Source organism: Phaseolus vulgaris, chromosome 8, assembly GCF_000499845.2.
Source record: "Phaseolus vulgaris cultivar G19833 chromosome 8, P. vulgaris v2.0, whole genome shotgun sequence".
In the NCBI taxonomy this organism is placed as follows: Eukaryota; Viridiplantae; Streptophyta; class Magnoliopsida; order Fabales; family Fabaceae; genus Phaseolus; species Phaseolus vulgaris.
This window is the reverse complement of record NC_023752.2, coordinates 60375580-60393199: the sequence shown is the minus strand read 5'-3', so window position 1 is coordinate 60393199 and position 17620 is coordinate 60375580. Positions and strand designations below refer to the sequence as shown.

Genomic DNA, 17620 nt, shown 5'->3' with positions numbered 1-17620 from the left:
TCTTCAGCTAAAACATCCCTGATTAAGATGGCTTTTGTACACAGAAATAAGTGTTATTAGACTGAGAAACTCATGAATAACATTTATTTGCAGTCTATATTTTGTAATATGCTTGGCCATTCATTTGAACATTCTCATTTTTGTACTCCTACTTTTCTTATTATCCATCTAAATCCCAACAACTAAAACTCAGTTTTCCCCATTTTAACCAATTTATGGAGGAACAACTTGAAGTTGGAATCGATGGAGATAACAAATAATAATTTAAGCGAGGAAATGAAATCCCTAAATTTCAGAATATCATATAATGTTTCACATAATTAAAACTTACAATTGCACGAAACTAAGGCAAAAATGGTGTACAGGCCTTTCCATGGAATAATGTTCTGTAGAAAAAATCTAAACCGGCGGAAAATCACAATTAAAAGTAACAATGTGTAGACTGCAAGTTCTCCATTTGTAGGCTAATCCGATGTCTTCTGTATATTATTTGGGGTTTGAACGCAGAACTTCAAATGCTTGCTTGCTTTCACCCCATTTGTGCCATTTTATCGATTTTGACAGACACAATCATCAATAATGGAAGCGAAGAATGATGAATATTCTAACTCTGATATTTAGGTAACAGTGCCAGTGTCTTTCTGCTGATTGAAATCTTGGAAAAAGGACTTTCCAGCTTCATATGTAGACCAGCAAATAGCAGCAGCAGGAGCATGAAATAGCATCCTTGGAATCCAACCTCGCATGAGCCCTCTATATCCATCTTTTTTCACTATTGTTTTAATAACATCCCCAATTGATCCACTTTTGAACCTATCGCAACCACAGACACCCTGCAAATATTAACCATGTCAAGTTACTATCCAAGAAAAGAAAAGATTAAAAGAATTGTTGTTTGATTGATCCTGTTTCACCATCTTCAAAAAAGCTTATCAAATTCATATAATAAAAGTTCTTACACAATCAATTTCTAGTTAAAGTGTGGACTTAATTAGCACCATATTACACCATAACAACAACAACAATAATAAAATTCATGACATTAGTGCAGAAACCTCAATTCAATTTGGAACATATTTTTGCTTGAAATTATCAGGTTCCTCTGATGTGTGTGGCCTTATAAACTTAAAATAATCCCCATATAAACAGTGAAAAGATGACATAATAATCCCCATATAAATTTAAAAGGATGCCGATCTACACATGACTTTGCTGGCTCCTCGATCTACATATGATTGTAGAATCGTAAAAAAGAACTCATCCCATTTTAAGAACAAAAAATGCAACAAGTTTTGAAAGAAACATTCGGAGAAATTCCAACCATTGTAATCGGTCATTAAAACTCCTTTTGTCTGATTAAAGCTCTATATTTCACTGGCATCCACTTTCATTTTGTTCTATTTAGATAGAGGAAGACAACAAGGCTGCCCAAACTCTCTGCAGTCATAAGAAAACAGACCCAAGAGCACAACACAACTTATTATGGAGCATCTGAGGCAGCATTTTGATCCCAATGTCCCATTACTCACCAAGCCCCTATCCTAACAAGTGGGGTTGACACATGAATCAACCATACTCATTTGACTTTCTAAAAAACCAAATCCAAAATTACAGTTAAACTATACTTAGTGCAAAATGTTCCCCCGCAGTTTTAACAGGACTACTTTCCTTTGGATTGACTTTTCCCAGAGCCTCAGTCGCGGTAGAAGAATAGCATACGAAAATGCCAAAGAAGCACAAAGAACATACCACGAAACTAACAATACAGAAACATAAGCCAACATTACTATCTCATACTAGCAAGCACACAGATGGAATAAAGGAAATGTAACACAAACGATCAAAATATTGCTATCCACTTCATTTCCACACCACAGCCACATTTTTTTTGTAAGCATCCATATTATTCAATATACTGAATCCTATAGGAAAGGTGATGCACGAAACCCTAGCATCGTTCAAATGCAATTGCCAGACTCTTGAATTAAATAAGATACTACAATCCACTTCATTTTCCATACCACAGTCACATTGTTCATATAATAAACCTTAAAGCCATGCACTAAACAATTCAAAACTCTAGTAAGCAAAAACTCCTATAGTTCAAAACTACTACAACGAGTAAGGAAATGTGAAAATTGAAAAATATCAACAACAACAATATCAGTAATCAGTATTACAACTATACCTGACACTGCAATTGAGTCTTGACAACATCAAGCGGCGTCGTAACTGCGGCAGCCAAGGCTCCAGCAGCAGCACCGGCGGTGGCATGCACAACCAACCGTTCATCGTCAACACTCTCGGGCCAGACCTCCACGAGGCCACGTTTCGCAGCCTCATAGGTCGTGAAATGCACAGCGGTGAACGGCGCGTTCATCAACACGGTGGTCCTATAAGAGGCGTAGAACGCCCCAAACCCTTCCTCACTCATGACCCTCCTCACGCAGTCCAAAACCCCTTTGTACCCGCTATTCCCCAGCTGCAGCCTCTGCTTCACCATGTCCATCGGCGTAAACACGGCGTCACTGGCCACGGTGGCGCAGACTCCAGAGGCGGCGTGCGCGGCGGCGTTGTTAGGGCTCCCCTCGGATAACCGCTTCTTGCAAGTCTCGTAGACGGAGAAATAGACGGCGTGGGCCGGGCCAGCGCCCAGGCCCATTGCACCGATACCGCGGTAAAGTGCCGACGGGCCCTCCGATTGGAGAATGGACTTTAGGGCCTGACGGACCGTGCCGGTTTTGACCGGGCAGGAGCCCAAGGCCTGCATACGGGTCTTAACAGTGTCAACGGGAAACATCGACATGTGCTCAACACAGCCCGCGACGGATCCGGCGATCATAAACTGCCAGAACTGGAGACCATCGTGAGTTGACACCGTTAAGTCCGCGTGAAAATCTGGGCGGAAATCCGCGTTCTGGAACTTCGCCCTAGCATCCGTCGCCATTGAAGAACCCAAAAAACCCAAAAAAACGAAAAAATTAAAAATTAAAGTAATTAGGGTACGAGGTGGTTTTGGGGGCTTTTTGCGTCATAAAAGGTTGTTGTTGCCAATCGTTGTTCCAGCGAATTGGGAAGTTGATGAGTGTGAGAGAAAAAAAAGTTACTTTCTTTGCAGTTTCTGAGTTGGGAATGCGATGATGATAAGAGCTTTGGGAAGTCTAAGATGGAGTCTCGATTCAATTGAAACGATTGCGTACAGGACTTTGTATCTCTTCTACTTTCATAACTTCGATTACATATATTGGGTTAGGGTTCCAATTTTTTGGGAAATTGTTTTTTTTTTGTTTCTCTTTTGTATTGTTCACCTAATTGGAAAATCTTTTTACTGTTTGGTAAACTATGGTACTATTTGTCATCTTCTATCTTTTTTAATTATATTTATTTATCTTTTAAAAAGTTTGTTTTCATCTTTATCAACCAATTTTATCCTTTTTCAAACCTTTATCGTTTTTAATTTGTTTTCATAGTTTGAACTGTTTTTTATAAAATTAGTCTCCTATAACCTATCTGTTGAAAACGAGTTTTTATGATATATCATAAAAAAAATTAAAATTAAAATTATGTATAATGTAATTTTTGTTTCATGTTTATATACAAATATACATAAAAATAAATAAATCATGTTATATGGACCACGTTGAAAGTAACCCAAATTTAAATCCACCACATATACTGGTATTAGATAATTTAAGATAGAAGATTAGGTGTAAAAAAAATTGAAAATATCACAATTTACTCCTCCTCGGAGAAAAAAAAACAATATTTTCTTCAACGAAAATAACTGATTGACAAAAATATCAATTAATATTTAGAAAGGAAAAAAAAAGAGCCAAAGTTTTTAAAAGTGAATTAGTAGTTGAATTGGAACAAAAATATCGGTTCAATAGTGGTTAAATCATGATTCGATCCATAGTAATTAAATTTTTATATTAAAATAATATCAAATTATAACAGATTAAGGTAGAAAAATTATATGTTATTATAAATTACTAAATTGAATGTTTCATAAGACAAAAAAAATTAATAATAATTGATAATATAATTCGAATATATGTATAATTCTTAAATGTACATGTTTATTTATTTTAATCTTTAGGTCAAATTAAAAATACAAAATTTTAATTTTAGACTAATTTTGACTGATTTTGTACCAATTATTCCAAAACAAATAATTTCGTTAGATACAGAGAAGTAAAATCACTACTGGTGCAGTCTGATTTTTAAAATAGTGAAGAAAACTAAATACATAACAAATAATAGATAATATATAACAGCAACAAAAATAAAGAAAAATAGTAAACTAATAAAATGGTTTATTTACAGAAGTTTCTATATATATAATGACTCAAGCTACATTCATCTCTGTTGTTCCTCTGCAATTTCAATATCTCAGAGACTCTGCATCTTCATCCACTTCAACAGAAACACCATTCGTATATTATATTCAATAAATAAAAACTGTTTCTAGCAAGTACAAGGGGGAGTTTAGATACCTTGATTTGAGAGATTGTGAGATCCTAAATTCTTCTTTTTCATATAATATTACACATTTTTTCTGCTATATCAGAATAAGTGCTAAAGTGAAAGAGAAGCCAATTTTGAAAAGGGCATTGCAAAGGTATATGCTACAACTGTGTTAACTGTAGATGCAAAAAAAACTGACTTCAGTGAACATGGATACTATATTTGCGCCATTTATGTTACAATTAGAGTATAGGAATATGCAAATTACCAATCCATCAAAAGTTTGAGATTAGACACTGTATTGATTTTACGTACATGACATAATAAATATATTCACCTTTAACTTTATCGTTGAAATATCTCTTTGTAAATAAATCTTGTCAAATCGAAAAACTGAGAGACTGGAGGAATAGGACAAAGGAAACTTGATAGACAAGATCAGACCTTATCCCGCCAAGCTCAATGACTAAGAGACTGGAGGAGTAGGATAGAGAAACTTAATAAAAAAGATCTGATCTTATCCTAATAAGCCGAAAGACTAAGAGACTGGAGGAGTAGTGCAGAGAAAACTTGATAGACAAGATCTAACTTTATAAGAACAAACACTTTTGAGATTATTGAAGATCTCACATTGGAGATTAAAATATTTCATTCTTTATAAATGAGTGTCACTTTATAAATCAGTTTTATAAGATTGAGTTAGACTTAAAATCTACTTCTTAATAAATATTATTTCAACTATAATTAAAGATATATTTTCCCTACCAATTTCCTGAGTTTGAGAAATATACGGTCTTAAAACCAGCAGAAGATCATATTAATACTGTGAAATGCAATATTATGGTACATAATTCAAATAATTCAAAACATATGTCAAATAAGATGTTAAACAAAAACACATATTTTTCTTTCATAAGATAGAGCTAATCTAGAAACTATGTTTGTAATGATCAATTCCTTTTCTTCCCTGTAAATCTAACTATCCCAGTATACTCTCTAGATTATATAAACCTGTATTGTTCATGATGAAAACATAACCCAAAGTGGGGTTATAATACTTTTTGGAGTTAACTTCCACACTGATTTATAATCACGTTAATAGAATAATAAATTTGGTACATCACTTCAATTGTAATTGGTTATCAGCATCACTGCTTTATTTGTGAGTGTTGCAAATGATTCAGACTCTTGTATCAGCTCCAAATTTCCCAGGCAAGGGCAGTTTTCAATAAACTAGTTGCTAATTCCATGAAAACCTTCGTGCAAGAGGTTTGGAGCCTCTAAAAACTCTCATTCTTCTCCACTGTAATGTCTATTGCAACTCCACACTCTCATCATACATCTTCGTCTTCTTCCTTTACACACTTGCATTCCACATTCACAGAGTTTTATAATCTCTCTTTTCATATTAATCTATTTTGAAAAAACAAAAGAAAAATCCTCACTCACTTTCCATAGAAAAAAACATAGGCAAATTCTTCTTCCTGTACCATGTCAATTTCAACTTGCATACTATCATCTTTCAAATTTTTCAAACTCTGAAAATGCATTCTATAAAAGAATTTTCAAAATTTAAAAATGTGTTCCAAAAATATAAATCTGGAAATGTATTCCAGAAAAAGAATTTTATAAGTATTTTTTATCCACATTCTCTTGTCATCATTTTCATTATTTCGTAGAAACATTTTTGTCATTTTAGTAATAAATTTGGTGCATGTTGAAATTGATATGTTGGAAGAAAAATTTGTAAAAAAAAAAGTTAATGGCAAACTCACTTTTGTTTATAAAGGCCTTTTGCAAAAATGTGCACAACAACTGATGCGTCCCATTTTGCTTTTTGAATATTAACTAGCCACATTTGGAGTAACTCAAAATTAGTGGGCTTAATTGAAATTGAAGCGTGGAAGCAAAAGTGAATTAGTGACGATGTGGTGCCCCTGTTTTTTTATACATAGCATTTTGTTTTAGTTTTGTAAAAGATCTGGGCCTACTCAATTGGCCCAACATTTACACTAATTGTCACACGCTTTTTATATGTACACCTCATATATTTCTTTTTAATCTGGACCGTTTATTTGGCCCAATGTTTTTACTAATTGCCACCCGTTTTCTATGCACCCTATTTTCGTTCATTAATTCGGCCAACATTTTTACTATTTGCAGCCCATTTTTTATATGTGCATCACGTTTTCTTGAAATTCCTGGCTAATTCGGTTGACACAGAATAATGTTATTCGCCACCAGCTTTTTTATATTTGCAACATGTTACTGAAAAGTCTGGGCTCATTTGGTTGGATAAACATGTTTGCTATTTGTCACATCCTGTTTTTATGTATACATCCACCAGCTATGATTTTCTTTAATGTGTCTTCTATTTCCCACTTCTCCTTTTTTACATATGCAACCACAAACATTTTTTTGAATAAAATAAAATTGTAATGACAAATAAAAATGAGAATTTGACATTAAGTTCAAATAAAGTTTAGACATATGATCACATACTTCATCATCATCAGACATTTAATACTAAAGTCGTGTCATCTTGACATGATTTCAGATTGATGTAAAAAGTCGTGTCAAGTTGGCAAAACTTCAAGTTAACGTTATCAAAGTTGTGTCAAGTTGACATAAGTTCATATTGACATGGCTAAAATTGTGTCAAGGTACTATTTCACATTGACATGACTATCCTAAATATGATTATTTTTTTAAAAAAGAACTCATTTTTATAAAAGAAAAATTAAAAAAAAATAGCACTATGATGATAAAAAAAAACCAAAAAAAGTATGGTATACTTCTAATAGAGAATGTTTTCTTTTCTAAAGATAGATTACATGAAATATGCATATAACAAAATGGATCAAATTTTAAGAGTAACCTAGTCATGACAAATTAAACTAGAGACATGATAACAAGAGTAGCAAATAATGAACATATTAGAGAGAAAAGTAAGAACTTTTTCCATGCCATTAAACAAGAGAGCAAGGGGAGAAGATGGAACTAGACACAAACAGTCACAACATATGAAACGAAATTAACATGTAAATTTCCATACCTTTAGCTGCAACACCAAATTTTGATTTTGCATATCACCCATCACCATCACCATCACAACTCACCTTTGCATTCAATAACAAACAGATCCTCTTATGGCAGCCAATTTTGACTTGGGACTGATAAACCATTCATGCACAAAATTGTGAAAGAATCTAGCTATGAACTCAAAGTGTCTCGCAAAATAAAATAAAAAAAATTATGTATTATATATAAATATTTCACAAAACACCTAATCTTAAGGTTATTTTAAACTAAATAAATATAATATCATGATATCTTATATTTTTATCTTATTTGATGTATCCCAAGAAAAAATCTGAACAATATTGGCCTCTACTCAAATTCCCAATTCAGATGTCGGTAGTTTTTGATTTTGTTTGAGGTTCCTAATACCAAGAAAATCTTATTGGACCCTTCTCTCTGCTCTGATTTTTATGAATAATGAAACGGTGTTGCTCAGAAAGAAGGCAAAATAAAATTGAACTGAGACATTCACAAAAAAACAGTTGTCAACTTTAGAACAGTTGCTTTGGTGATTTTCATTTTTATGAAGATTTTGCTTTATTTTATCTTTAGTTTTAATATCTGTGTTTGCACAAATTTTTATGAGAAATTAAATCGATATAACACAAACTAAGAGTTTGAACCACATATTCTAAGTTAAATTTGTATTCATAGAATTACATAGTATAGTATACACAGTGTTGTTCCAGGGTCTACTTTCATTATGATTTATACGTTTGATGAAAGTTAAATTAATGATATTATCAAATCAAAGGTTAACTGAGGCTAATCCACCTCAGGTAGATCAATCCATGAATAATAGAACTAATGATGTTAAAAAGGTATTTACTAAATTCAAGATAATTTAATAACAATGAACTTTAAAATTATTTGGTTATTTTTATAAAGTTTTGACTATCTGAATTTTTTTTTTTAATGGAAAACTATTTGAAAAAAAATTGGAATGACTCCAAAACTTGTGTTGGGGATAAGGATTGAGTTATTTCCTTTTATCTTTACATATCCATAAAATGAACTTTATCTTGAAAAAAATGTTGTTTTGTCAAGAAAGATTCTTAAATTGGATAAAGAAGAATATTTTCACATGCAATTAATAATTATATGTTGCTCGTTCTTAATCAGCTAAATAGTGATCATAATTTTACTTTTAATATTTAATTAACATTATTATTGCTATGCTTTCAAATTATTTATTTACTAAAATCTTATAGTATTCATCATCTAAGACGTTAAATCTAAGATTATAATGCTAAAAAAATTAAAAGTTATGTAAATGTTTTTATTTGTAAGTTAAAAATGACCTAGTTGTTAAAAGAAATACTCATGTGTACAAGGTTGCAAAAGAACATTCGTCATTTAGTTTGAAGAAATTAATAAAAAAAAGTACATCCCTTAGGAATTACTAGGGAAATAGTTGTTTTGAGCTGATAATCCCTATAAAATTATTCATAAAATTATTTGTAATCTTTCCTTTTTTATATACATTTTTATCTCCACACTAACCAAAAATTATGTTTTATATATTTTGAAGATAGGATTTGTTGACTTTTTAAATATTTATTCTTAAGAAGTAGACTTTAAGTTGATAAAAGTGACTTATAAGATGAGATTTGCAATATTTATAAAGTATATTTTTAGTAGATGTAAGATCTCCAATACGCACCCCTCACACTGAGACTATTAACTCGTGCGTGAAAATATACGTTATAGGTAGTCCGATAACGATCCAATAGCGGATAACATGATAAGTTACAAACTCTCGGTGAGATATGTTTTAAATGACTCTGATACCATATTAAGAAGTGGACTTTAAGTATAACTTCAACCTGGTAAAATTGACTTATAAGGTGAGATTTGTCCCATTTATAAAGAATAAAATATTCTAATATCTAGACTTTCAACATTTATGTTATGAAATATTGAGTTTAGTAGTTTTGTTTGCTTTTAAAAACTATAAACGACACATTATTGTTTTCTAAGATAGTTTTTAAAAATTTATTAAAAACACAATTTAATCATCTTCTTGCATTTTTCTATGTTTTGTCGTTATAATCTGAGGTTTTATACACGATCGAGGTTTCTTGTACATATTTTAATGATAATTTTTTATAATACCTAGATTTTAAATTTAAAATCCAGAGGAGATATTATTACATCTTGTAGTTATGTATTTTCATTCGTCGTTTTTGATAATTAAGTAATTTTAGTTTTCTAAATACCAATTTAATGGGTGGATGTTGTAGACAAAATAAAATTTAAGAAACTAAATGAGCACAGTAATAAAACATGGGATAAAAATATATACCCATGTCATGTGAGCATGGCATCATGTTGATGCCATTAGGTAAGTGGGAAGGTTATATAACAAACTTTCAATTATTTATTATTATAAATTTTAATTATACTAAAGTAATATATACGTCCAATACATCACACAAACTAAGATGCTAATTTTATTTAATTTCTCATTTTTTATTCTAGTTTATAAATAGCCTTCATAAATATTTTTGTAACAACGGAAGTATCACACACTCCTTTTAAACGGCGTGTCAGTGTCTAATACGAGTATCGGATACCAACACTCGTATGACACTTATAGGATACATATCCGTGAAGTGTCCAATTCAAAAAGTATTTGTTAGATTTTTGACAATTCTAATACGATTCTAACACAATTTTTTTAAAAAAAATACCGTAATTTTTTTAAAATTCAAATTTTATTGTATAAATGAAAAACATATTTTTGCTCCAAAAAATAATTTGAAACATACTTGTGCACATAAATCTTTATTGTCAATTTATATAATTCATAATTATATAATATATAGATACGTGTCCCCGTATCCTACATTTCAGAGATTTTACGTATTTTCGTGTTTGTGTCCGTGTCAGTGTCTGTGCTACATAGACCCTAATACAACAAGAAAAAAATTGAATGAAAAAGTATAAATAATAGAAAACTTTGATAAAATTTAATGATTATTTTAGTCATTAACTCGTAAACTAAATAGTCTTAAATATGTAAAAAAGAATCTTGATGGATATCTTTTTTGTTCTCGTTTTCAAAAGTTAGTTTCACCACGCATGTGAACGTGCCTGCGAATGTGAATTTTCAATTAGTGCTGCACTTGCTCAATACTAAATTTATTTCCAACGGTTTCAGCTCAAATGGAAATAAATTGAAAAACTCAAAAAAAATATTCGAATATAGATTTGCAAAACAGACATTTAAAGTAACTATAAAAATATATATTCATAAACTTTTTATAGCACTAACGGTCACGTGGTTAGAGAAACTGAATATATCAAATAATAATTTTTCTTCTAAAGCTAAATTCAGTCGAAATCAATCAAATATTATAAGAAAAACAACAACAACCTTTTATTACACTTTGTGAGATTGACTACATGTATGACATTATCAAAATTCTTAGAAATATTATTTACTCTAATATTTTTTTTTAGAATATTTTTAACATTTTTTATTTCCCTCTTTACCTCTTCGCAATAATAAAAATCAGTTAAAATTTAATATTTAATGGTCTTTTTGGTACATATATAAAATCACTTTCATTAATTTTCTACTATATTTTTCACAAAATGGTGTTGCACCATTAATCTTCTAATGAGATACTCATTATTTTGTGTTATTTCTTATATTATCATACCTTCATTTTAACATTATCCTTTTATACTACTCTTCCTTTTCGATGTTATACATTTAAAACTCAATAATATATATGTTTAGTAATTACTTTATAATTATAAACAATTTCTAAACCTTTATTTGTTTAAGTCATTTTTCTAGTTTTTATAGTATTCTACGTGTCACCTTTTCATTAATTTATTTATATTTTAAATAACTAGATTTCAAATATTTAAACTTAGAAAGTCGTGGATTTAAGAAGAACTTCAAAAGTTATGGCATAACTTTTTCTCCTATTTTTACTTTGACCTGTGAAAACCCTTTATTTTCAAAGTTCGTCTTCAAAGTTCAAATTTCTTATCAATTTACCCCTTATTTCTCCGATAAAAATATATCATCACAAAAAGCCACGTAGAATAATATTTGACATTTTCTAATAGAGTATAAATAATATTTTTACTTTTTTTTAATATGCATAATATTTGACTTGTACAAAAAACAATACCAATATATATCCGAAATATTTTTATTTTAAAACACTAAAATATTTTTAATTAATTTATTATTTTATTTTAATATTTATACCATTATAATTTATCCATTATTCATTGAAACAATATATTAATATTATTTTTTTTAGTTTAAATTTTTTATTTTTATAAAAATTTATTTAATAAATATTTAGACAATATATAAATAAAGTGCATATACAAATATACTTATTAGTTAACGAAAACGAAAAATAAAACATAAATTCCATATTTCATATTAAAACTCACATTTTATTTTTAAGAAATTCCTTAATTTTACAGTTTATTAGAATAAATAGTCTTTTTTTAACTATTATAATAACTTTTTGAATTTCGTTCCATGATTTCTATCGTTATTAATTTAGTTCAACTTCTCTAATCTGTTTTACCAAATTATAATTTTACAACGTATTAATTAGTATACTTCATAGCTTTTTTGAAGAAACAAAATTAAATTAAAATTATTTATTAAATTAGAAAAATGATTTAACCTAAATTATAAATAGTTGGTGGGGTGAGAAAAGAAAATACTAAATTATGGTTTTACTACAACAATGGGACAGTGAGTCAAAGTAGTGTGAGAGTAGTGAAACTCGCCTACCCTACCCTTTCCTTTACAACACAAACAACAATTAGTGCCATTTATTATATTTCCACAAATATTTTTAAAATGGGACCCTTTCACTCTTCACCCTGCGCTACATAAATGTTATTATATTTCCAAAACGGGATCTATCATTCACCACCGTTTCAAACTTTAATAGGTTAATTCTATTTTTAAATCATATTTTTATATATCACTTTCCTTTTCTTTCTTCTCATATCCGTTTCTTCATTTTTCATCAATCTTTTATTACATTTTTTTCTTCATTTTTTATATCTCTGGATGTTACGTTATGTGATTTATTACATATATATTTACAAATATGCTATATAGTGGTCCAATTTTAAATTTTCATGATAGCTATCAGGAGTTGCTTTCATGTGATGTGGATAATACATCTGCTACACAAAATTCATTCAATCTGCTATAAATGATGTGGAAAAAGCACAAGAGAGAAAATAAATGCACAAAAGACAAATAAATTACAAACAACGTAAAAATCTCACCGACAAAAGATAACCTAGAACGCTATAAAACATAAACAACTGTACAAAAATCATGGTGTAATAACCGGACCTAAATTAGTTGAACTTATCATTAACAATATTGATATTAATAACCCGCAACTAATCATATATATATATATAACTGATAACCATTGTAAAAACAGTTATAACAAACTAATATCACTGTACCACTGTAAAACAGTTATAACAAACTCATACGGTTTCATGACAAAGTATGTAGCAAAATCCTAGTCCTTGATTGATCACTGAATATGGAGAGAGAATATAATCTACGGTCCAGATTTGTGTTGCAGGGAAATTATTGGTAGATGAGAAATTTTATTATTGTGATTTAAAACAGTACTGGACCCAGAGGGAAGAAAAAAATCGAGCATGAATATGAACGTTTGACTCAGCAGTGAAATGGAAAGACGTGTGCTTTTGAATTAAAAAAACAAAATTAAAGCATTTTTTAGTGTGATGAAACAGAGTTTGGGCAGGTTCGTAAAATCTACAAGGAATATGTTCATTGTAATAAAAAAATATTGAAGATAAAAGATTCGTGTATCAATGGACCTAATTTGGTTGCGCACACTAATTAACCTCTTCACCAATGATTGTTTAGCCACTGGAATAAAAAAACTTAAAAAAGCATCAAGTGAGTAATGTACATGATCATTATGTTGACGAATGCGAGAGAGAGAGTGTGTTTTTCAAACCAATGACATAGCCAATAAATGGAGTGAATTAACTCCATTGATGATCCTTGAATGTATTATGCATCTAGTAACATGTTTTTTCGTAAATTTGGTAAGTTTGTTTTTACTATTTTGGTAACCTCTTTTAAGATACTTTTTAACTTTTTTATATAGGAAAATTATGAGTTAGACGTATTTAGAAGAAATGCTCTGAGACCATCGTTTTTGATTTACTATTTAATTTGAGGAAATGAAAATAGACATTTTTGTTATGATTGGTGATGGAGTTCTTCTCACTCACCTACCCCGATTATTTATTTTTTTTCTGCAAAAAGAAAAAAGTTAATTAGTTTAAGATCCAGTGTGAGAAAAATCGACCACCAAACCAAACCCTGTGCATAAGAAATATCTCCCATTTGCGCACACTCCTCCTTCTTTCTTGGCTTTATATATAGCCAACAAAATTCAGTGCCTCTCCCTTGCGATCATTCATCATTCTATAAAGACCCATTAACGCTTTTGTTGGATTGGAACAGAGAGAGATCAAAGAAACAGAAAAAAGCAGAAAAAAAGAAAAAGCAAAAAAAAAAGAAAAAAGAATCAATGGCATCCTCTGCCTGCACCAAACCCATCTTTCCCTCATCCTTCACCCTTTCTTCTTCAGAATCAAAGTCAAAACTTTCTCACGTGTCGTTCATCAGCAGCACCACCCACTTACCCATCTACCGAAAGCTCTCCCATGTCAACCTCTCCAAGCGCTGCTTGGCGGTCAACAATGTTTTGAAAACGGCTGACGCGACAGAAACCTCGGTGCGGAGCTCGAAGTCCGAGGATGTCGGGTCTCTGGGCGATAGGCCAACGATCTTGGTCTCCGAGAAACTTGGAGAGGCGGGGCTCGAGGTGCTGCGCAGTATGGGGCACGTGGAATGCGCGTACGACCTCTCGCAGGAGGAGCTCTGCAGCAAGATCTCGTGCTGCGACGCTTTGATTGTGAGGAGCGCCACCAAGGTGACGAGGGAAGTGTTTGAAGCTGGGAAAGGGAGGTTGAAGGTGGTGGGAAGAGCCGGTGTGGGCATTGACAACGTGGATCTGCAAGCCGCCACTGAGTTTGGCTGCCTCGTCGTGAACGCGCCCACGGCCAACACCGTTGCTGCTGCCGAGCACGGCATCGCCCTCCTCGCTGCCATGGCCCGCAACATTGCCCAGGCTGACGCCTCCACCAAAGCTGGTATTCTCCTTTTCTTTCTTCTTTCTTCTTTCCTCTTCCATCATCAACCCTTTTTCAGAGATCTCTTTTTCTTCTTTTTTGTTGCCTCTGTTGGATCATCTCATATCATATATAACTTATCAGATCAATCTTATATACATATTTTTAGTCATACGATCAAAATAGTTTATATAAGTGAAGCTGTAATCTGATCTATATGTTATATAGCATACCATACTTTCATCAGATCATTTGCATATATCTAGTCTTCACATGATTCAGTGTTCTTGAGACTTTATATTGATTGGTAATTCGATCAAAAGTGTATGTATATATGGTCAGTATAGTATCTGTTCATACCATATTTGCATTTTCAAAAACTTTTTAAGAAATGTAATTTTAATTCATTTCGTTAAATTTCTATATACAAGATTTCTTACAATTTTAAAGTTATTTATGAATGTGTAATTCATTTTATGAGTAGATTAATTAATTCTGCATTATTAGAAAAATGTAATTTAACTAAGTTTTGTATATGTGTGAACTGATCACAAACTAGTTTCGAGGTTAATTAAGTTTGATATAAATGCAAATTTTGTCTAGCTGTTGAATTTAACGATGGAAATAAAGTTTGTTGGACTAATGATCATCAATAGAAATGGATGTTTTAACTTTTGAAGTGATAATTTATTAGGGACATGTTGGTTGAGACATGAAAGAATTAGTTAGGTATTGTGTTTGCTTGAGGTAGTTATGGAGAAAAACGTTTTATGTTATGTTACGTGTGCTAATTGTTGACTCGTTCGTGTGTTGGGGTACAAATTTTCCTTTATTAAGGCTTCTTGTGGATACCCATTGAGAGTGATTTTGTGGAAAAATTTGCAGGAAAATGGCAGAGAAGCAAGTATGTGGGAGTTTCTATGGTTGGAAAGACACTAGCGGTGATGGGTTTTGGAAAAGTTGGATCTGAAGTGGCGAGGCGTGCAAAAGGGTTGGGCATGCACGTGATTGCTCACGACCCTTATGCTCCGGCTGATAGAGCCCGTGCTATTGGTGTGGATCTTGTGCCCTTTGATCAGGCTATCTCCACTGCAGATTTCATCTCCCTCCACATGCCACTCACTCCAACCACCAACAAGGTCTTCAATGACGACACTTTTGCAAAGATGAAGAAGGGAGTTCGCATCGTCAACGTTGCTAGAGGAGGAGTTATTGACGAAGATGCATTGGTTAGAGCCCTTGACAGTGGAGTCGTTGCTCAGGTCAACCTCTTTTCTGCAACCTTTTTTTCTTTCCTTTTTCAATAGTAAGACATAGATACAAGTGTCTCCTATCAAAATTGAAAACTGACCTTGGTAATTTGCACAAATAGATTATGCATAATATTCTTGGTAATTCTGATTAGAGTTAAAGACAAATAACTCTTAATAGCTATATTATTCTAAAGGATTATTATGCATACAAGTTTTGTCTTTTTCAATTTTCAATGAGTCTCTCCAATGTGGCTCGTGAGTATCACATAAGGGTGCCTCAAGTTACTAACTTTGTCTAAATTGCATGTGGAGCAGGCAGCTCTTGATGTCTTCACTGAAGAGCCTCCATCCAAAGAAAGTAAGCTAGTGCAACACGAGAATGTGACTGTTACCCCTCATCTTGGAGCTAGCACCAAAGAGGCACAGGTTTGTTTTTCCTTCAGATCTGTTGTGTAGCATATATATATATATATATATATATATATATACATCATCTCCTGACCAATTATACTTCATCAGGAGGGTGTAGCTATTGAAATAGCTGAGGCTGTGCTAGGAGCATTGAAAGGGGAACTCTCAGCAACTGCTGTGAATGCTCCTATGGTTGCTCCTGAGGTAAGAATTGTGAATGTGACCTTCTTGTTGTTCCTTTGCTACACTGCAACTTCAATCAATGAAACAAAACATGGTGGGTTTGTGATGGTCAGGTGCTGTCAGAATTGGCCCCATATGTGGTGCTAGCTGAGAAGCTGGGGAGACTTGCTGTGCAGTTGGTTTCTGGAGGAAGTGGGATAAAATCTGTGAAGGTGGTTTATCGATCAGCCAGAGGCCCAGATGACTTGGACACAAGACTTCTGCGAGCCATGGTTACAAAGGGCATCATAGAGCCAATATCAAACACCATTGTGAACCTTGTGAATGCTGATTTCATAGCAAAGCAGAAAGGGCTTCGCATAAGTGAGGAAAAAGTGGTTGTTGATTCATCTTCTGAGCTGCCTCTTGATTCCATCCAGGTACAGATATCAGGTGTGGACTCCAAATTTGCAAGTGCTGTAGCAGAGGGTGGTCACATCAACATTGATGGTAAAGTGAAGTTTGGTGAACCTCACCTGACATGTGTGGGGTCTTTCGATGTGGATGTGAGCTTGGAAGGGAATCTAATCCTGTGCCGACAGGTGGATCAGCCCGGCATGATTGGTCGTGTTGGAAACATACTTGGTGAGCAAAATGTGAATGTGAGCTTTATGAGCGTGGGAAGGACATCTCGCAGGAAGAAGGCTATCATGGCTATTGGTGTCGATGAAGAACCAAACAAGCAGGCTCTTGACAACATTGGAGCCGTGCCTGCCATTGAAGAGTTCGTGTTCCTCAAGCTGTAGTAGTTACTAATGATGGTATATACATAAATAATGAGTATCTACGGATTTTAACCAGAAGTAAAATAGCTACTTTGGTTAAAAAGAATATGTTTTTTTGACAATTTCTCTAGTTTTTGCTACTCTCTCGAGTGCACTTGCATTTCAACATGATCTAGATCTGTTTTCACATTTTGGTGGACTAATCGTGGATGCAATATATTTTGTTTTGGCTTTCGATTGGATCATTTTCAGAATAAAACTAGCTGTTTG

General features: G+C 32.4%; 2 protein-coding genes and 1 long non-coding RNA gene across 3 annotated transcripts; 1 reads left to right on the top strand and 2 right to left on the bottom strand.

Moving 5' to 3' along the window:
- Positions 1-263: 263 nt before the first annotated feature.
- LOC137825940 (uncharacterized) lies at positions 264-3297 on the bottom strand. Its single transcript, XM_068631753.1, has 2 exons — positions 2189-3297; positions 264-833 (listed from the first exon to the last, which is right to left on the bottom strand). The coding sequence occupies exons 1-2, from the start codon at positions 2945-2947 to the stop codon at positions 618-620; spliced, it is 975 nt and encodes a 324-aa protein (XP_068487854.1). The 5' UTR covers positions 2948-3297; the 3' UTR covers positions 264-617.
- Positions 3298-4195: 898 nt separating this feature from the next.
- Positions 4196-7750, bottom strand: LOC137825948 (uncharacterized). Its single transcript, XR_011083383.1, has 3 exons — positions 7523-7750; positions 4497-4643; positions 4196-4401 (listed from the first exon to the last, which is right to left on the bottom strand). It is a non-coding gene; the product is annotated as an uncharacterized lncRNA (long non-coding RNA).
- A 6053-nt stretch (positions 7751-13803) lies between these two features.
- On the top strand, positions 13804-17595 carry LOC137826251 (D-3-phosphoglycerate dehydrogenase 2, chloroplastic-like). The gene is made up of 5 exons (XM_068632146.1): positions 13804-14760; positions 15625-16001; positions 16308-16418; positions 16512-16607; positions 16700-17595. Exons 1-5 carry the CDS (start codon positions 14136-14138, stop codon positions 17369-17371), a joined length of 1881 nt encoding a protein of 626 aa, XP_068488247.1. The 5' UTR covers positions 13804-14135; the 3' UTR covers positions 17372-17595.
- The last annotated feature ends 25 nt before the right edge of the window (positions 17596-17620 follow it).

What these genes read in the sequence shown, in the direction of transcription:
- LOC137825940 (XM_068631753.1), bottom strand. Translation starts at nt 2,947, where the DNA reads ATGGCGACGGATGCTAGGGCGAAGTTCCAGAACGCGGATTTCCGCCCA. An exon ending in AGACTCAATTGCAGTGTCAG is followed by an intron (nt 834 to 2,188) that starts GTATAGTTGTAA and finishes TAATATTTGCAG; the next exon opens with GGTGTCTGTGGTTGCGATAG.
- LOC137826251 (XM_068632146.1), top strand. Translation starts at nt 14,136, where the DNA reads ATGGCATCCTCTGCCTGCACCAAACCCATCTTTCCCTCATCCTTCACC. An exon ending in ACAGTGGAGTCGTTGCTCAG is followed by an intron (nt 16,002 to 16,307) that starts GTCAACCTCTTT and finishes CATGTGGAGCAG; the next exon opens with GCAGCTCTTGATGTCTTCAC. An exon ending in CTAGCACCAAAGAGGCACAG is followed by an intron (nt 16,419 to 16,511) that starts GTTTGTTTTTCC and finishes ATACTTCATCAG; the next exon opens with GAGGGTGTAGCTATTGAAAT.